Source organism: Vidua macroura, chromosome 3 (genome assembly GCF_024509145.1).
Source record: "Vidua macroura isolate BioBank_ID:100142 chromosome 3, ASM2450914v1, whole genome shotgun sequence".
NCBI lineage: Eukaryota > Metazoa > Chordata > Aves > Passeriformes > Viduidae > Vidua > Vidua macroura.
Genome location: NC_071573.1, coordinates 36,360,245 through 36,380,168, shown reverse-complemented (window position 1 = coordinate 36,380,168; position 19,924 = coordinate 36,360,245). Strand labels below are relative to the sequence as shown.

The 19,924-nt window shown below is 42.2% G+C and overlaps 1 protein-coding gene across 3 annotated transcripts in view; it reads right to left on the bottom strand.

Annotated features, from left to right (window-relative positions):
* The window catches only part of XPO1 (exportin 1), a 34,332-nt gene extending 15,411 nt beyond the window's left edge, over positions 1–18,921 (bottom strand). Inside the window, exons 1-5 of one of the 3 annotated variants that reach the window (XM_053972930.1) lie at positions 18,829–18,921; positions 18,229–18,284; positions 14,512–14,643; positions 10,703–10,804; positions 6,801–6,873 (exon numbers count right to left, since the gene is read on the bottom strand). In XM_053972930.1, the coding sequence (XP_053828905.1) occupies positions 6,801–6,873; positions 10,703–10,804; positions 14,512–14,637 (301 nt within the window). In that variant the 5' untranslated portion in view covers positions 14,638–14,643; positions 18,229–18,284; positions 18,829–18,921. Of the gene's footprint in view, positions 1–6,800; positions 6,874–10,702; positions 10,805–14,511; positions 14,644–18,228; positions 18,402–18,828 lie in introns of those variants that run through there. The other 2 variants (XM_053972929.1, XM_053972932.1) reach the window with 2 other exon arrangements.
* Positions 18,922–19,924: the final 1,003 nt, after the last annotated feature.

Genomic DNA, 19,924 nt, shown 5'->3' with positions numbered 1-19,924 from the left:
CCATTGGGCTTTTATAACACATATGGATGCTGTGAGTCCACAAACTCAGTAAATTCTGCTTTATTGCTTTTACTTTTTTTTACCTTACATTGGCAATTGGACAACCAAGGACACACAGTGTGTTAAAACTCTTCATTTTGTTGTGTTTCTTCTACAAATGTGTTTAAATTATTTTAGAGTTTTCAGCTCTACCATAAAACCAGAAAACCCCTGATCACTGTATGGAAGCGACACTGCTTGAAAGTTTCATTCTGCCACCTAACCCTCAGCTCACTCCTAATTACTAAATCCATGGAAACAGTTACTCTCCAAGTAACAATATCCATTCTGTACAAAAACACCCAAATCCCAGGAAAAGGCACGCACAGGGGGCCTGGAGTCACAACCCAGGTGAACATTCCAGGAGTTCAGCCCTGACACCACACTTCAAACCAGGCAAGTGTTTTCTTGTCGTAAGGAAGTTTGAAAATTGGTGGATGCTTAGCTATTCAAATTCATGAACCCAAAAATCCTGCTTCAATAATTTCTTCAACAAGACAAGTCAGCTGACTCACACAGACAACATGCATGTGTTGAAGACTTCAGAAGTTTTCACTTTCAGGAGATGTCTTCCGTTGAAGACATAATCCACACCCTCTGTTCTAAGTTTTAAAACTTGTTTAAGACTTGACCAAATTTAGTAGATAGTTTTTAATTTTTTTTTTTCATTTCAGTCTTAAGCAAGAGGATTAAAAGGGATAATTTATTAATTGCATCCTCGTGAAAGCTGGAAAAACTAGATCCAGACTTTGAGCCATTAGATACATAATAGACAGGAGCTGTTCTACAGGTAGTTCCAATTGCAGGTGGAATTCATCATCATCAGCTGGGATCAATCCCCACTGCTCCAGGAGAATGGTCATTATTAAAGTATCACTGTCAGGCACTGAGTAAGAGTTATTACCAAGCATCACAGGCCTGCTCTGATGTTTTTAAACCTAAAACACACTCTCTGCTGAAGCATTACAGTAATTCACAAATGATATATGAAAGCCCCCCAAACAGTATGGAAATAGGTTTGCAGTGCCAGAAACTAAACTGTTATAACCATCTGCCAAACCACTAAGGGAAGCCTACTGTTGCAACTTTTTGCAATTCAAAAAGGAATTAAAAAGTTAATATTGCTTTTAGAGTTCCAACTGCAAATCCATTGTATTTTCCATCTTGCTGCACCAATGGCATTGTGCTGTTCACTAACAACTTGAATACTGTGCTGCCATCGATCTGGCCTTGAGACCAGCAGAGGAGAACAGCTGCTCTGCTTCACAGTTTCTCTATTTAAAAAATTAAAATAAAGTAAAAATTATGACCACAGCTCAAAAGACAACCTAAAAAGTTTGCTCCTTTTCACACATCACACTGCAGGCTCCTGAGATTGTCCACCCAGTAAACAAAGTCATATTCTTAATCCCCTAAAAGCAGCCGCTATCCAATCCTCTAATGCTCCTTTTGGCACAGATGTCATTTTATACTTTTTCAACTTCAAGTGTTATGGTTTCTGCTCCATATTTAACAGCTCATTTATTTATCATTCCATAGGAAAGATAATTTTCAGCAGAACAAATATATGTCAAATTTATATTCTGACAAAAATCATCCCAGAGGCTCATTACCATATTTCAGCAGAACATGTCCAAGAAATTGTTCAGGGGCAGTAATCCATGGGATAAGCTAAAAGCACTGTGTTTGGGGAACTTAAAAGGGAGTGTTATGTTAGAAAGGAAAGCACAGGACATGCACAGACCCCACAGCCACTGCCTAGAAGGTCTCCTTCCATCACAGAAGCAGCTGAACAAGTCTTGAAGAGGCCAACACTACAACTGCCAAGTTCAGGCCCTTCACTGAGCCAAGCAGGAAGAGACAGTGCAGGAAAACAGACCTTCCAATAAAACAAAACAAAAGCCACACCAACCACAACACCCAGGACACACAAAATGTTCTTCAAATATTATCTAACCTTGCAACTGCACTGATCTCAGGACAATCAAAGGGAGCAGACCCTGCTGCAGGCCTGGACCAGCCCCACTGTTGGAATTTTCTGGAAAGCGAAGCCTGAGAAGTATTTTTGTACGAAGTCCCATAAAAGGGATGACAGAGCAAGGGCATGAACTTGAGGCCTTTTAGAACATTCCTGGATATCCATTAGATACTGTCATCCTTCTGTAAAAGTTGCTCCTCGACAGAGGCAAACATCCAGTAAAACTGAAACCCTTCCTGGAGGGAAAGTTGTTTTCCCAAGTGACCCAAGCTTCAAGTGGAACTGGGACAGTGAAGAACGTCATGTTATCCAACATGAGTCATTTCTGCAGCCTGAACTTGAGGAAATATCCTCTAGTTTAACCTTTGGATGTGCTCTAGGAAGCCATTACCTCTCCCACACTCTATGTACCCTAAGCAGAGCTCCTGCCACAGCCCAGTACAGCAGGTAAATAACCACGGACACAATCAGCAAACACACACCTGCAACAAACCCTCTTGTCCTCAAGGCACACAAGCACATCCTTCTGTGCAATCACAGAGGACAAGCATTTAACAAGTGTTAAAAATTATGCTAGCTGGTGCTGCAGATGCAAGCTCACTCTAATTTACTAAGATTAATAAAGTCTTTGCTTGTATTAAAGAATAATAGGCACAAATGAATCAGGTGGGCTATGTAACTCAGCAAATTAACATTATTTTGCAATCAAATTAGAATTTCAAATGCTAAAGATGAGCTGTCCTCTCTGGGGATGTTTGTATACATACACACACTGAACCGTTTAGTCCCAAAATGTAGTCAAAATAGCATCTTATTTTTAGTGTTAAGAAACAATGCTTTCCCATACAGTCCCACAATCATCTTTACCCCTTAGTGGTGAACTGAATCAATCCATGATCTTTTTGCTTTTCAACAGAAAACTCATGAAAACTCTGAAAAAAGGCACAGAGTTTGTCTTCACACACACACACGGAAGTACCATGTAGCTCATCCCCTCTTCATTACAGAGAACCAAAGAAACATCTTCCTCATGAAGCAGGCCAGGAATCTCCATTAAAAGATCTCATCGCTGCACAGAAAAATCTCCTCTACAGCAGCTTCCACTACATCAAAAGCTTTACACTCAACTCCAGGACCTTTCTGGAAAACATTGAACTGCATCTCTGAACAAAACTTTTTCATTTCAGGATGAGAAAAGTTGTACAAGCAATTTATGTTTCATAATGAAGAAGTGCTTTATCCATTCCAGCTCCAAACACTCCAGACAAGCTCGCTCTGTTCAGGGGAACAGTATTTCATTTCACAATGCAGGATTAATGAAACATATCACTGCACTGAAGACCAAAAAGCCTTTCTTCCCAGGCAGGTTTTCACACTGCCAGAGAAAATCCTTTTGAGACCACAGCACTTTAATCAAATGCCATCCTTTCTGAGTGTTATTAAACAATCAACTCTAAAGGATATCAGAGTTTAAAGCAATTTAGTAGCACACCTCAATAAACCCAGAAGTCCAACTTGAGAATGATGGCACAAGAGCCTGGCCATGAGCCAGGTTCAGCACTGCCTGGGATGTTCTGGAATACATCACCCGCCCCCAGCCAGGCTTCAATGAAAGCCACATGACATCATTTGTATACGTGGAAGAGCCATTCCAAGCACCCTCCTTAGGACTAAATAAATCACACAGAGCAAGGCTAACCATTGCTGGGGGCTATGACCAAACACGTCTCAAGGCGGAACACACAGGTAAGGCATCTGATTTAACTGAATTTTACCCCTTCTGTGCCTTAAACTCCACTTTTGTCTACAGAACCAACTGGTTCCCACTGATAACTCCAAAAGCAAACAAACAAAACAAAAAAAAAGAAAAAGAAAAAAAAGAAAAAGAAAAAGCTATCACATCAGTATTTTAGAATTGTAAATTGATTGTTTTGCCTGATTTTTGTTTCAGAATTATGGAAAGGTAAAAACAAACTTACAAACTTTTCAAGAAGTGCTCACAAACAACACCACCTGAGGAACAGAAAGCTATTTTACAAAAGTTAAAAGCCAGCAGGGCCAGAAAAGCTCAAATCCAAAAGTTATTTTAAAACAGAAGAAAAACTTCAGAACAGAGCTTCAAGTCTAAAGAAGACATCGGAAGAAAACACTTTCCTCCTTGCATTTGAAATTCAAGGCTGGAAGCTGAAACCCTCCAGAACACAGAGAGAAGCAGTAACAAACCTCTGGCTAACCACACAACCCAGCAAGTCATTCTGATGTACAACTTGTTTAAAAAAAAAAAAAAAAAAAAAAGTGGTAAAAAGTTACAGTTCATGTTCTGTAATTAGCAACACTGCTTTCTTTCTACCAGCAAGTATCTGGGAAGTAATTTCAAAAACGTTTATTTACTGACCATTTAATTCAGATCTGCTCTTGACTTTATCTCTTAAGCACTGCTGTTGCTACGAAGGGGGAACAGTGGTTTTCTCATAAATGTATTTAGTTTCCTCTTCACCAACAATAACACTTGTCAACTGTATTTACTACGCAAACCAACCAGACATGCAGAAGACATGTTTTATAAATTATGATATAAGGTAAAACTGATTTGAAACTTGCATGATTTGCTTTGTCACTAGGCATTCCATTGTACACAGTGTTTCAGTTTCCTGCACACACATTCCAACAGTTAGACTTCCAACAGGAAAATCCTGTCAACCAAAGAATGGCTGGAGTCAAGGAAACTTCAATTTAACCAGCATTACTATCTCCCACATAATCAAGCCACCTAAATGAGCTCTGGAGCAGCTCTTTTGTACCAGCCTGTATCATCAGCCAAGTAAAAAAAATTAAAAAACAACTACCACAGACCAGATCAAACTGGATTAGAGATGAAACAGATTCTCCCTCCTATACCACTGAGGCCAAGCTGGATAAAATGCCAAGGTACAGAAAATACGTTTGGTTTCTCTTCTACCACACAAGTAAAAGCCACTAACCTAGTTTCCCTAGAACCGGATAAAAGTCAATTTCGCAATTTTAGTTTGCCTCTGTCAAAGGGAAAATGTTTTCAAAGCTGAACAAAAACACACTTTTGTTATTATAAAGGATTTTTTTATTTCCTCTGGAGTTTTCATAGATATGTAAGTCAGAAAAAGTAAGAACAGGATACCTCAAGATGATTACACAACTACAGACAGTAACTTTATTTTGCCTTGTAACATATAGAGTTGTTGCGTCTTCTTAGATGGCAGGAACCACTCCAACAGCACTGGCACTGTTAGAGATAAAATGACCCAAAGCACAGCCAGCAGCAACCTCATCCCTCTACCACTGTTTCTCAGCTCTCCTATGCATTAAGAGCATGAATTTTAAGACACTGAATTCCTGAATTACATCCTGTATTTGGCACCTGTTCAGTTCCAAACTATCAACTTAGGTCCATCCCAGTGACATCTGTTCTACATCTCCCTTCACCAGTGGGCAATACTCCTAGCTCCTTTTCCTCCTGCTCTGCTCCCACAGCCAAAAACTGTAGGACAACAACTTCAAAATGCTGAAACTAAGTGCTCATAGCCAGGGATGTAACAAAATATGACTGAGCTGAGATACTCCAGTAACTAGAAGCACAAAGATCAGTTAACTTTAACTAATAAGGTGCTCTTTTAGTTTCTCAAAAGGGCATAGTTGTGTCCAAGCCTTACTGAAGCTGCTCCCTAGAAACCTCCAACAGCAGAATGAATGGAAACTTTACTTTTGAAAGTTTTACTTTCAAAGACAGCTACCCTTTGCCAACCTATAGCTGGAAGGGATGGGGGAAAGCTGAGAAGAGGAATAAGCACAAAAATGTAAAAGTCCCTCTTTATGCATTTGTTTTCATCAACACTTCAAATTCTGTTTTAATTAATAACAGTTTCAGAACCTAAGCACTGGCAGTAAAAATTTAAAGCATGGCTCAGCATGGTTAATAAAAGCTCTCAGCAGAACACAGAAATATGGAACTTTTTACTAAAAGCTGGGCTTGGAACTAATTAAAAGCCAAGTATAGAAGAGTGACACCATTTAATGTCAAGAATTTGAAGTGGTTGCACTTAATGTTTTAAAGTCCCAAGTTGTGGCAGCCAGCCATGTGAAAACACTAACCCTGCAACCACAGGGGTACCTCCACTTACTGAAGCAAGTATCTAAAAGTCAGCAACATTGCAAGCTACAGGGGAGGGGAAAACCCATAAACTAAGCACAGAATTGATTTAAAGACTTCCAGCCCCCTTGCATTGATGTGACACTGGGACTTACCCTACACTGCACCAATTACAACCATCTGCCTGTTTATATATTGTACCTCCTGCCTAAAAGGATGCGTGACCATCAATAGGTAAGAAAGTGCATTTACTTACTGTTTCCATTTTAAAATCATTGTTACTGTTTACAATTTCAAAATAATAACAGAAACCTACACAAGGTAACAAGTGGGTTACAGCGTCTGCTTGGGGCTGCACACACAGCTTCGAGAGGGTGAAGAAAACAAAACCTCCTGTTCCAAGTACAGAGAATGAAAACCTCTACCTCAATGTCAGGGATTCACCTCAGATGTTTCAAAACTATCAGCCACACCTTTTCCACAAATTCACAGAATTTCAGCTGCTCACTAACCCACTGAGACCACTATCACAAAAGTGAAAGATGTGGTTTCATCATTCAAGATATCATAACACATGACAGAAATGTTACTTAGAGACTGGAAGTCTAAATCTCAGTTAATACACAAAGTTCTGAGGAAAAGACAAAAATCCCTCCTTACCTTCACACTGGTTCCTTGGAAGAATCTTCCATCTTGTTTTTATCACATTTTCCAAGATTTGCAGTCCATAATACTGAAATTGGAGAAGAACAAAATGTGAGTACATTACTGTAGGACTAACTACCTTGCAGGAGTCTCATTCAATCAGACATTCACACTTAACATCTGACTTCAAGATTCTTAAACTAACAATTTTATTAAATATATGTCTATTCACCCATTTACTGACTGAGGTTTCATGCATCGTATTTCCTTGTTTTATTCTTGGCTATACTAAGTCCTGTTGTTTCATCATGCTCACACCAGGAGGGGGGGAAACAATAATGAAAAGCCCTCTGGCAGACAATTTTGGCTATCTGGAAAAGTAGCAGCCAGATATGAATTTGTATCACAAATGACTGCTTCTAAGTTTGAGTATTAACACAACCAGGCTCCTAAAATATTTAGCAGCTTGGATGGTGTCTCAAGCTTCCTACTGTTCCTCTTAAGAGCTGGAAAAAAAAAATCTTGTCTTAGCATCACATGTCCTGACACTGGCACTTTCTAGAAAAAGTATTTCCCAAACTTCAGTGTGTTACTTTAGGAACAGCAAGACAACCCACAGGTTTATTTAATTTCAATCCCCACCCCAATATGGCAACTATTTCTAATATTTAAAGATGAACTTTTGTGCTCAGTCAAAGAACAATAAAAACGTGAATAAGCTCTTGGAAATCATTTTACCTTTCAGGAATTCCTTCCTATGTTCTTACCCGAAGCCATTAACGCTGCAAATGGCCATTCCCTCTGCCCATTTGTCCCTACTGCCAACTCACAGTAACAGGGAAAGAAGTTTGTCATGGTAGAACCAAAAAACTTTAATATGTAAAACCCCATTAGCATGAATAGACAGGAGAGAAAAGGGGATGAGGAGTTTTGCATTTACTTTATCTACAGTGGATTAGGAAGAAAAAAAAAATAAAAATAAAAAAAAATCAATGCCTGAAAGGTAAACTCAAGTTTTCACAGTTCCAAGTTTGGCTGAGAATAAGAGTTCCTCTTTAAAGTGGTTAGTTGTTACACAAAGTAGGATCATTAGCATTTCGACCAAAGGGATCATACAGACATCAGTTTAATTAAAAGAACACAATGTAGACTGTCCCAAGCTACATTGTACTAAAAGAGCAGTTTTGCTGTTCTCATCTTAACATAACCTACGTCCCTTTGCTTCCCTGTCTGATCCCAGTTCCCAGGAGATTCCAGGTGCACATCCTGCATCTGCAAAATATTCTGTCCCCTTCCAAAACCTTGGGCACCAAGAGAAATTATGAATTACATGCAGAAAGCTGGCAGGGTATTTTTATTGCCTCTATGGTCAGCAGCAAAAGCTTATCAACTAGATTTTAACCTGTAAATTGATTTAATTATGTGACATAAAAGGTAAATTAAATTGAGAGAATTTTCATGTAGGAAAATGTGCAAAAATGTTCTTAAGCAAAAATCACAGGAATTGATTTCAGCCACTGCTATACATTTACAGACACCATCTGCAAGTGATCCAGGCTCATGATACAAAACATACTTACAAAAGCTCCTAACAATGTTGACAGTATGAATATTTATATCAGACAGTGCTAACCTTCCTAAAGTACATCTAAACTCTAGTGAAATTTCTATGTTCTAAAGGCATATACATTAATTTTTCAGGTATTAACTAACTAGAAATGTTCATTTTCTCCTAAATCCTTTTTCCACAAGTGAACTTATTTAGCTTTCACACCAGAATGGCAAGTCTATTTTTATTTTAAATAGACACTAGATGACCAAATTAAACTTAAATGAAAAATCTAACAACTGACTAAGGACAGACCTCATTTTCAGTGGGCTTTTTCCTCACTGAGAATTTTGTGGAATCAAAGAAATGGACAGACACCTCTAGCAATCTGCCACACCTATCCCTCATTACCCGCTCAAACATCTCATTTGGGTTCATGGACCTTAAGCTGTTCACACCACAAAGGTTTCTACTCATTCTTTTGTGCCTTCAGTTCTGTCCTCTGCAGTGTCTTGTTCACTTCTTCCTCAGTCTTAAAAATACTCCTTTTCCCTAACATGACACTGAACAACAGCAGCAGTAAAATCACTGTGTACAAACCTCACCTGCACATCCTTTTTGCCACACCTCACTGGAAGGGCTCCATCAGCCCCAACATCTGCAAGGGGCCTTCGGGGCTCTTTACTTTGTTTCATTTGATTTGATGGTTCTAATCACTCTTATTTCTCTGACAATGAGGAACACCACTCCCAAAAGTCATTGATACCAATTACAAAGTCCTGCCTTTTAATCAACTACTGCAACAGCACATGTGAACACATCTCTGTGTAAGAGAGAAGCTTTTCAAAAACTAATTTGCTCTTGGTTTGCTAATTGTCTACCACTAATTCACTTCCCAGTTATGAAGATGAGGGACAGACAACAGCAAAAGACTCAAAAAAGAATAGCATGAAATGATCCCTATGGTAGAAATTTCTATGGCACCCTTATTACTTATTTTATGCACCGAATCCCTTTCCCTCCCACCTCCCAATAAACAAAAAACAATTGATGAACAGAATTCAGTTAAAGGGAATCAAAAGGGTAGACCTTGTGGAGGCCTGCCGTCAAAGCCTAGCTGTGTCAGTTGCACAGGAAGACACCCCTTTTCTTCCTATTACAAGCAATCAACATAATGGAACATTATGATTAATATCAGGTAGTGTTAACAGCTTTAATTAAAGAAAAAATATGATTGCATAAAAGCCAAATGTCATAGTGCATAAATTTAGCACCAAATCATTTGCAATTTATGTAAATTGAAGAATTCTTTACCTGTTGCTTTCTTTCTGTTCCTCTAATCATCTCATTTTTCACAAGACAAATTTGAGTTTTTAAAAATACTGTTGATAAATCAACTTAAACATTAGTAATGTCTGTCAGTATAAAAAGCAAAGTTTACCAGGCAAGCAAACAGGCAAACACTGTTACTTAAAGGTGCTTAAAGGTATTACTTTGAGGAAGTTCTTTAAACTGTTTTCCCCTCAACTTCAGAGAGCAATGAAAAAAAAAAATTAACTGCTTCATGAATACCACATGATTTCAGAAACCATCCAAACACAATTTTTTTTCTGTTTGAACACAGTGTGTATTCAGCAGAAAACATGCATGTCAGTTATTTGAGATAATAATCATCAAGCTTACGACAGTGAAAACACATTTTGCTCATCTTTTTGGCTCAAACTTCACAAGTCTTAGGTACAGCATTTCAAATTGCAGAAAAAGCCCTGAACGCTGCCCATTTTAGCCTCTACCATGATGGATGGATTTCCAACAGCAGTAAAAAGCAAATGTGTTCTGCATAGTAGCAAAGAACTGATATACTACAAACTTTGGGGTGCTCAACCTTTATTGATTGCTCAAAACCTTGGCCTAATAAGGTTTGTTTTGCCTTTAACACACCTAGGGACAAATTTTCTCCTCAGTTACATGCACATGGCTTTCATTATGATCACACACAGCCAAGCACTTACCCAAGGACAAAATGTGGCTCTAGGAGACTTTTCATTACTCAGATTTATATAGACACAATACCAGTCTTGGGAACTGGCATGATGCTTGTATGTGCCTTGAAAAAAATTCTGTGTAACCAATTTAGCTCATCCTCAAAAAAAAAAAAGGGGGAGGGATAAACTCCTGGCAATGTAAAAGGAGGTCTGAATATTTTTTTCATTTACAATTCTTGCTTAAAGCAATCTTTGTGAACAAGACAATCAAAAAAAATATGGTTTGAATCAAGAAAATCTATGGCTAAAAATGAGATACCTTCCTCAAAGTTTATGAATGGAAGAAAGAGGAAAACCAAATAAATAAAAGTTAATTTGCTTACTTTGGTATTCATGTTCTGAGAGAACTCCAAAATAGTATCAACTCTTGTCCACGCATCAGGATGTTCTTTTAAGTGAGTCAACACTTCTTGTGCCATTCTTTGCTGAAAGAAAAGTTGATTTGAAAAAAGTGTTAGCATTAGATTATTTAAGAAGTTATACACTGTCACTGAAGACATCAATATGTTAACACTCCATTTAAATCACTTATCTAAGTGTTATGCAGAACTCAACCAGCAGCAACAAGTCCCTCAAGCCTCCTTCTCTGACAGCTGAAGTTCAGTAACAACCAAACTCCAAAAGCCCATCGATGCAGGACAGTAATTTATCATTTCCACTCTTCCATCCTGAATGATTCATCCAAACCAGCAGCAAACATGCAAGAACAGCACACATGATGGGGGAAACCTACTGGGGAATGAAGTTCTCTCCCCTTCCACAAAGTCATCTAGATATAAAACTTTACTCTAGGGCACCCAAACTTTCTAGTTCCAGTGGAAACACTTATACAAAGTGCCAGGTTTCAGGAACACTGTTTTGTGCTGCAGAACTGCTAGTTTTATTTTGAAGAACCACAGAACAGAACATTAGTGGTCTCCAATCCCTACTTCTGAGGGATCCTTGGTGTACCTAACAACCTACAAAACCATAATAAAAACCTGCTGGCAGGAGGAAGGGAGTTGGTCACGCTAATGGTTCACTCTTCCTTGGGACTGACATTTTCAATTACTGTCCTAGATGCTGTGGTTTCTTGAAAACCTCATCTAAAACAATTACACATTGAAATAGCTGAATTCATTTTAGCTATCCCTTTTCAAAAGCCTGCATGTCCTCAAGAATTTTTAGGGAGCCAAACTCATGTCAGCCATTTTCAAAAGTGCCGTGTACTGACAAATCTCGCTGCAAATTGTACCCCCTGCAAGCACTGCCTTACCAACACCAGGCACTGCCTTACAAACAAGGTGGACATTTTACAACATAATTAACACAACTTAGTTCATTCTTTCACTGCACTGTAGAGCCTATTGGACAGAGTTACAAAGCAGATAAAGCTTTGCTTTAGGATTAACTTCAACAGTTAGAACTTACTACAGTCATGCAGCTTTCTAGTCTCATCCAAGTACATATCTGAGCTAATCAGCAACTGGTGTAAGAAAACATGTATTTTCAGCAACTTAGAAACCCAAAGACATCAAGACCCCAAATATATATATATATGTATTTGTCAGTTCCTTGTATATACATATACATACATATATATATATACAAGGAACTGACAAATTTGACATGTGACTTACAAAATTAAATTTGAGGTTACAACAGAAAAGGGCAAGAATGTCTAAACTATCTGTACAACACCACTTGCGTCCCTACTTGGTATAATTGAGCACAGGGGAGCAACTGGACCAGCAGATCTGATATGGACAAACAAGTACCACACAAATATTCTGCTTAAGACCACAACCAGTACAACCCTATTTTTCCAGTGTGACATCAGAGTTTAAAAAAAAAAAAAAAACAAAAAAACAAACAAACAGAAAACCCAGCACTTCTAATACACTTTTGTTTTAAAAGGGAAGGAACAGCTGTATTTCAATCTGCAAGTGTGTTTTTATATTGGCCTCCTGTTTGCTTCTAATACTGGTGACATGACCCAGGATCAAATTTCAATACCAACAAAATACAGACAGTCCATATCCTTCTCCCAGTTTGCTGAGAGGTTTGCTCTCATACCCACTGACCCCTTTTCTGGACATCAAACTCTGTAGTTTCATAAAGAGTATCAATTTAGTAATAATGGTTAATCAAGAACAAAGCCTTATCGTGTTGCTGGTACCAAAAAGAAATTTACAAATAATCTTTCTGGACATGTGAAGATCTAACAAATCAATGGCTAGGAGGCTAGGATAAGTCCAGGTAAACATTTATGAGTTGCATGAAATCTCCTTAGTCATGTGTTGCACTGGGGCGGGGACATTCATTCTTTTCAGAAAACTATACCCAAAAAAGCCGAGAGAAAAAAATTTAAATCTCCAGGACAGAAAATAGCTTCTTTCTTGCCTAATACAGATCAGCAGGTAACAGTTTTGCAAGCAGAGATAAGAACTAAGCAGAAGGAGGAGGCAGGTGAATCTGAAAGCAAGTTCAGCACAGGCCACTCAGGTTGCATTCTAAACCTGTTTTACCCTGACATTACCCTGACCTATTCCAGGAAAACCACTGGTAATCTCTCAATTTTAATATTTAGTTTCCTCAAGTCCTATTATTCCTGTCACCCTTTAGTAAAGGACTTGATCTGTCAGACTCCACTGAGAACCATTTTTTCCTGCATTTTTTAACTCCTTGGAAGAGGGAAAGCTCAGACTCCCTGAAATGTCTCCAGTGTTGGAAGGTACTAAAATAGCTGACCAAAGTTTCATGGAGGTGACACGTGTAAGTACGTGTATTTAAATAAGTTTACATAATAATTTACTTTTTCCAGTTAAACACCACCTCTTGGATTTTTGCATCTTATTGCATTGATTTTCTAAATACTGGAGACTTTTCCCAGCTGTTTTAAGTGAAGCAACTACTCACAATGCCAGAACAACGGCAATCTGATCACTGTATTTAGTGTTAATCCTTTATTTTCCCTACAAACCTTCCCAACTCTTTTCAAACCAAACAACATTATAAGCATCACCTGTTTTGCAAGGCAGTAAAAGATCACAAAACAAGTGCTACAGATATCCATACTTTAAGACAAAAGCTACAATGAGTTTTCTGTCATCCAAGCATTTAAAAAATGACAGCAAGTAACTATCTGAATTTAGGACATCCAAAATGCAAATATTTCAAAAAACAACAAGGTATTTCAAAACCTACTGGAATTCACATTAGTAATTTTACAAAAGCTTTTTTTTCCCCCTAAAGAAATACACAGAGCAAGTATATGCATGTATATCATTGTTTAATTTAACAGCTGGAAAGAACAGAAAAGCATCAGCTACTTTGTCCCACTTAATTCACTTATTGTTGTGCAAGACTATCTTAGTAAGAGATGCCTGACACTGAAACTCCCAATTTGTTGAGCCTGAACAATTAAAATCTGCCAGAAGAGGAACTATGCCAACACCCTTTGTAGCAATATTTGCTCTCAACATTTAAGTCTTGTTTCCAAAGAAGTTCAAGAAATAGATTTTAAAAAAGCAATACAAGATTCACTTTCAAGGCAATATATGCAAACACACAAATGCACAGTCCTTCCATTTCAACTTAATATTTCACAATCTGCACTAAGTCCAAAGGAAAGAACGCAAGAAGAACCTGTGCAAACTGTAATGGAAAACGAAAAAGCCCAGACACAAGAAAGGAACAAACTCTTCTATTAAATATGCATGACATGCTTCTTTATAAATACAAACACAGTAATAGCATCACAAAGATTTTTCTTTTAAATACAATTCTTCACTTAAGCAAATATTACATTTACAGCTTCACAATCCTGTCCATAACAAGTAACAGGTAGCTCAGACCTTCCTGAAGAACTAAGTCAGAAAGGTGAGCTGCATCAAGTGACCTTACCAAATCATATTTCCTAATAATTCTCAACATCAGAAGACAAGCTAGAAATGTACACACACCAAACATTTCTCCAAGAGTCACCTCAATGTGAATTCACATTTCATGTGACTGCCAGTGATATTCCAGTCACTAGCTCAGTAAATTCAATAATATTACTAATTGTTACTTAAGTGAACTGAATTTGCTCAGCTGATTTTACTGTAAGGTTAAACATGGTCAATAAATATATGTTCCACGTCCACCTTACCTGTGCACCTTCTCCATGGTACAAGCAGTTCACCACATTGTCCAAGAGATTGATATCCAGTTTCTGGTTAAAATCCAGCAGCTGACGAGCTGCATGGTCTGCTAACATTGTCATAATTGCTGGCATAGATTACTGCAAAATAAGTTTTAAAAAATTGATCAATTAGTAAGAAATTATTATCAGATGCAGCTGCAAAGCAAGTGCTTCAACTTAGTTCATTTGTCTCATTGAAACAAGATGCTTATGTTAGCAGTAGTAGATAACACTGGATACAACTGCTCTGATTGTGAGGCACATACAAGGACAAACTTTTCTTTTTCCCCCCTGAAAAATTCACCCATCACTACCCCAGCTCAACTCTCAGGGTCCTCAACATGTAAAACACACAGTAACAGTCTGACTAGAGCATGGGCTGCGTTACCAGCACCCGGGGGTTTATTCCAAAGCAGCTATCAACCCCTACAGGTCTGCTGGTTGAAAAGCCTTGTGTCAGTACAACCAAAACCCAGATTGGCAATCTCAGCCGAGTATCGAGTTCCCAAGGCCAACATGCACATTCAGAAGATTCAGTTCCAAAAGCTTTTAAACACTTGGGTATGGAGGTGAAACGTGATCTACACACAGCGCAAGAAGTTAGCCACAGGGCATTTTTCAAATAGTTGGGGAAAAAAAAAGAAAACCACCTTACAAGTTAACCACATCCAAGTAAAAAATTACCACTGAAACTAAGTTGACTGAAGGCACTTAGAGACCATGAAGCAAAGGGACTGTTAAATCAGCAGGTTACTCTGTGTGCCATGTGACATCACTTCAAACTGAAATTGAATTCTACTAGAGGTTTCAGATCCCCTAAACCCAGGGACACATGCATTAACTCTGTCCTAGATAGAGCAGCACTGATATTATGCAAAGAGAGTCAGGTGGGGTGTGTGAGATTCTTTACCAGCCAGAGACTGGTGCAGGATAAAGGCATTGTGAAAAGCAGAAAAACAAGCCAAAAGCCACGGGATTTTTGATGGTAAGTTACACTCTACCTTTTTCACACCACCCTCCCTCCCCCACGTTGAAACACCTAATCAAGTTTATTGCCCTGTTCTTACAGAAAATGGCAACTCTAACTCATATTCCACCCTGCCATCTACAGCACCTCTGTGTCACTCACCCTCCTTTCCAAACTCTGTAAACCTACAGATCTCACGTAAAACTGCTCACTTAACAAACGGCCAGAAGCCTAAGCAAGTGCAAGATCAATCAAAAAGTTACACCAGAGTCATCTGCATACTCAGAAAGATACAACCTGAAACTCTTCCAGGAACACACCCCATAGTCAGATGTGCTCTTACTAAATAACTCCATGTGTAAGGAAGAATTTGTTTCATGCTTTATGTATTCAAGTAATGCTCAAAAGTAAGGAGCAGGACAAACCTGTGCCTCAACCCTAGTAACTACTAATTAAGTGAAAGTTTTACTGTAGCATCCAGACAAGGAAAATCTTTTGCTTAGAAATGTGTATTTTCAAGTAGTGTCAAGGAATTTCTGTTACTTCTATATATAAAAATAGCTTTGAACCCAAATATTCTAATTGGATTTTCAACTAGAAAACTCAGAATTACTACACTAACACAACCATTTTAAGGGTTTCATCTCAATATCCAGTCAAGTCTCATTACATGTTCCTGCAAAACCAGGAGAAAATAAACATCAAGTAGGGAACAAAATAAATTAAAATTAACACTCCATGTCTATTCTTCCCTCAACTCCTAATGTTTTCAAAATTGTGATGTTAACTTGGGAAGCGAGAAACACGGCAGCAAAAAAGGCCGACTTCATTCTTCATTCCATTCTTTTGGCTCAGGAGGACGCTGAAAATGTCACCTGGCAAATGAGGGGCAGTGAGCAGCAGCACTAGAAGGAAACTGCACCCATGAAGAGGCTCAGAGCAGTTAATGCTCCCAGACACGCCCCTTTTTGTCCACATCTGGCCTCCACGGCCGAGCCGTGAGCCGGGAAAGCGGTTTCTAAACTACAACAAATGTCGTGCACCAGTCGCTCCTCATGTAGGGCCATTCATTTCAGACCTGAGCCTCTTTCGGTGGTTTTCAGGCCACCCCGAGAGCGCCAAGGAGGAGCAGCGTGACCGAGAGAAGTTATTCAACACATGGAAGCAGAAAGGAAATGTTTTGAATAGGGCCCTTCGCCACTCCCAGCAGTATCTTCAACATGACCTACCTACTTCGCCAGCCGAAACACAGAAATGGCGGCTTTGTGGCCACCACCACCTGCAGCCAACTCGATCTCCCACTCCTAACCCTGTACCCACATGAAGCTCCTAATCTCTGATTTACTGTACTCCTACACTTTTCCCTCCCCCATCATGCCTGAACTCCGGAACAGATTTAAGCCTCAGCTCCAAGAACCACCACTGATCAGTCCTTAAATAAATGGGCAAACAAAAACAAAAGAGAAAAAGTTAAAAATAAAATAAAAACCAAACCAGAAAAAAAAAAAAAAGCTGAACTACAACACAGCAAGAATGTGACATCTACCGAAGGTCAAAAGAACTGCATTAACAGCACTGTTTACACAGTTATCCCAACTCTCGATGACCCTGGACCTTTAACACAACAGTTAGCTTGTTGTGGTACACCCGATTCATTTTGGCCTGTAGCACACAGGAGTAACAGCAGGCACTTAATAGTGAGAAATGTTGAGCATTTACCATGAATCCTACAGCACCCTTTAACCCAGATATTTATGAGATAAAGCTCATTGGGGGCAGCGACTGAAAAAAAACAAACCCACCCCGGGAGAATCATTGTGCCCCATTCCAAGCACGCAATGCAAATGAATTGCCTCCCTCTTCCAAGGAATTAGCTGCATCACTTGTAAAGCCCACCCAGGAGGGGTGAGTGGCTATGAAACACACCGCACGACAAACGCGTTCGCATCACACTCCACACACCAGCAAAGGCAACGAAACCACCCCTTCCCTTTGCTCCTTCACACACACACACGTGAAGGAGACGGACGAGACGGATTAAGCAACATCTGCCCGACACCTCGGAGCGTTCATTTTCGGCTGGAAACAACTCACACCCACCCAGCGCCGCGGCCCTTCCCCGGCTCCTGCCGCAGCGCCCCGGCGGGCGGGCAGCGCCCCGGCTCTCGGGCAGTCGCTCCGGCTCGGGCCGGCAGGGCCCCGGCTCCTGGCAGGGAACGGGCCCGGGCGGTGGGTCGGGCGGGCCGGGGCCCTGCGGAGCACGATGGCCCCGCAGCCCCTCCCTCCTCCTCCCCTGGGCTCCAGCCCTGCGCTCTATACAGGGCTCCCCACGTGATCCAGGCGGACGTTTCAATACTGCTGCACAGACACACACACAAAAAAATATTTCTGGAAACTTCCACTCCTAATAATTTACAGATTATGTCGCCGGGTTTGCCCGTACCCGATCCCAGCCCGCCCGGCCCCCTCCTAACGAGGAGCATCTCCCGCAGCATCAGTGGCTGCGCTCGGTCAGGCCGGGGATGCTCGTACCCCAAACCCCATCCGAGCGCACCCCCGCCCCTCAGGGCTTCTCCATGGGGTCCATCACATCTCTCCCAGCACAGGCCAGGCTCTGGGGCCCCCTGCACGGGCACATCGCCCCGTTCTGCCCCTCAAAATACCCCCCTCTGCCCTCTCCGCGTTGCCCATCGCGACCCCCCACAACCCTCGCTTACCTAGGGGTTTCTCACAGCCTCTTCCTTCAGAAAGTAGGGGCGAGCGAGCCAAGTTTCTAACCACCACACGCCACAAGAAAAAAAAAAAAAAAAAAAAATAAAAAAAGACCACCAAAAATAACCCCCTCCCAAAACGAAGAAGAAAAAATAGAAAGACCACGGAAGGAGGAAAAAAAAAAAAAACAAAAACAACACGGAAGGAGGGAAAAAACCACCACGGCAGGAGGTGGGGGGGAAGGCGAGCGCTCCCTCCTCGGTGGTGGGTCGGGGTTAGTGGCGCTACTCCTCCCCTCGCAGCGTGCCCGGCCTAGCTGCACCAGGCGCCCGCAGCGGCCCCCGGGGCTCCGCGCTCGGCTCCGCACCTTCCCCTCAGCCCCGGGAAAGCGGCCGGCGCGGCGCTCCGACCTCGCTGGTGCGGGGGGATCTACCCGGCTGCGCCTCCCGCGCCGCCCAGGCCCGGCCCCGCCGGCTCTCGCTGCCCCTGCGGCTGCCGCCCTCCCCGCCCGGCACTCAGTTCGCCCCCATTCCCGCCGCCCCCACCGCGGCTCGCACTAAACTTCGCCCCCTCGGCTACGGGTCCCCTATGAGCAGGTCACACACGCAGCGGCGGCGACGGGGACTGAGCGCGGCACGTCTCCCCCTCCTAATGCCACAGGCTCGGAACCGGCTCAAACCGGTTCAGACTGGGAGATTCCATCTCGGTTTAGTTTTCAGCCCATGGCGCCGCGGAGCGTTTGGAAACCTCTAAGGCCCCACCCAGCCACCGCTCCCATTGGCCCCGGGATGTGCCGCCGCGAAGGCGGCCGCCACGCTGATTGGTCGGGCGCGCTGTCAATCCGCTGCGCGCCTCGGATGGGCGGGGGGAGCGAGCGGCGGGGGAGGGGGTGAGCAGAGGGGACCCGCCCCCTCTCCAGCAGCGCTTTGCGCGCTAAGGGGGGGAGCTGCCGCTCCCCGATAGGCCGAGCCGCGCTGTCACTCAGAGAGGCCCCGCCTCCGTACTCGCAAAGCGCGGGCGCAGGCCTGGGCGCGCTCTCATTGGCCGGCAGCGGTGGCGGCGTGACGCGCGCGTCTGAGCGCGGCTTTTGGGGCTGCGGCGGGAGGGGGCGGGAAAGGCGCGGCCGTTGGGCGCCCCCGGGCGCGTGCATGAGGCGCAATGGCGGGAGCGGGGTAGGCGGTCCGTGAGGGGAAGGGGTTTGGGGGCCTCTGCCTAGCGAGGTGAAGGGACTCGGGGGTGCCGGCCTGTGAGGGGAGGAGGTTCGTGGAGTTGGCCCGTGAGGGGAAGGGGTTCGACCACCATCCCATTCGCGCTGAAGAGCTGCTTCCGAGGGAGATGGGGCACCCTCTGTGAGGGGGCTGTGTGGCAATGGCGGGCATTACCCCACAGGTCCCTCCCTCCCTCTGGGAGGGAGTGGAGTGGAGCAGAATATCTCAGCTGTAGAGCGGGCCCTGTGAGCAGCAGGGGCACCAACCCTCGGTGGGTGCTTGCCGTCCCTTACCCCAGCAGTCCTATGCTCTCCACCAGAGCCTGTGCAGATTGCGGGTGAGGTGTGTGTCCCCTTCTTTACGATGCCTCTGTCCATGGGGTATCTAGCTTCCTGCAGCTGCCCTCCAAAGTGTGCTTCAGGCAAGGCTGGCTTTAGATTTATCCAAATCTCGAGCTGTGTGAGGTGTAGTAGGTAACCAAACTTGAACAGGG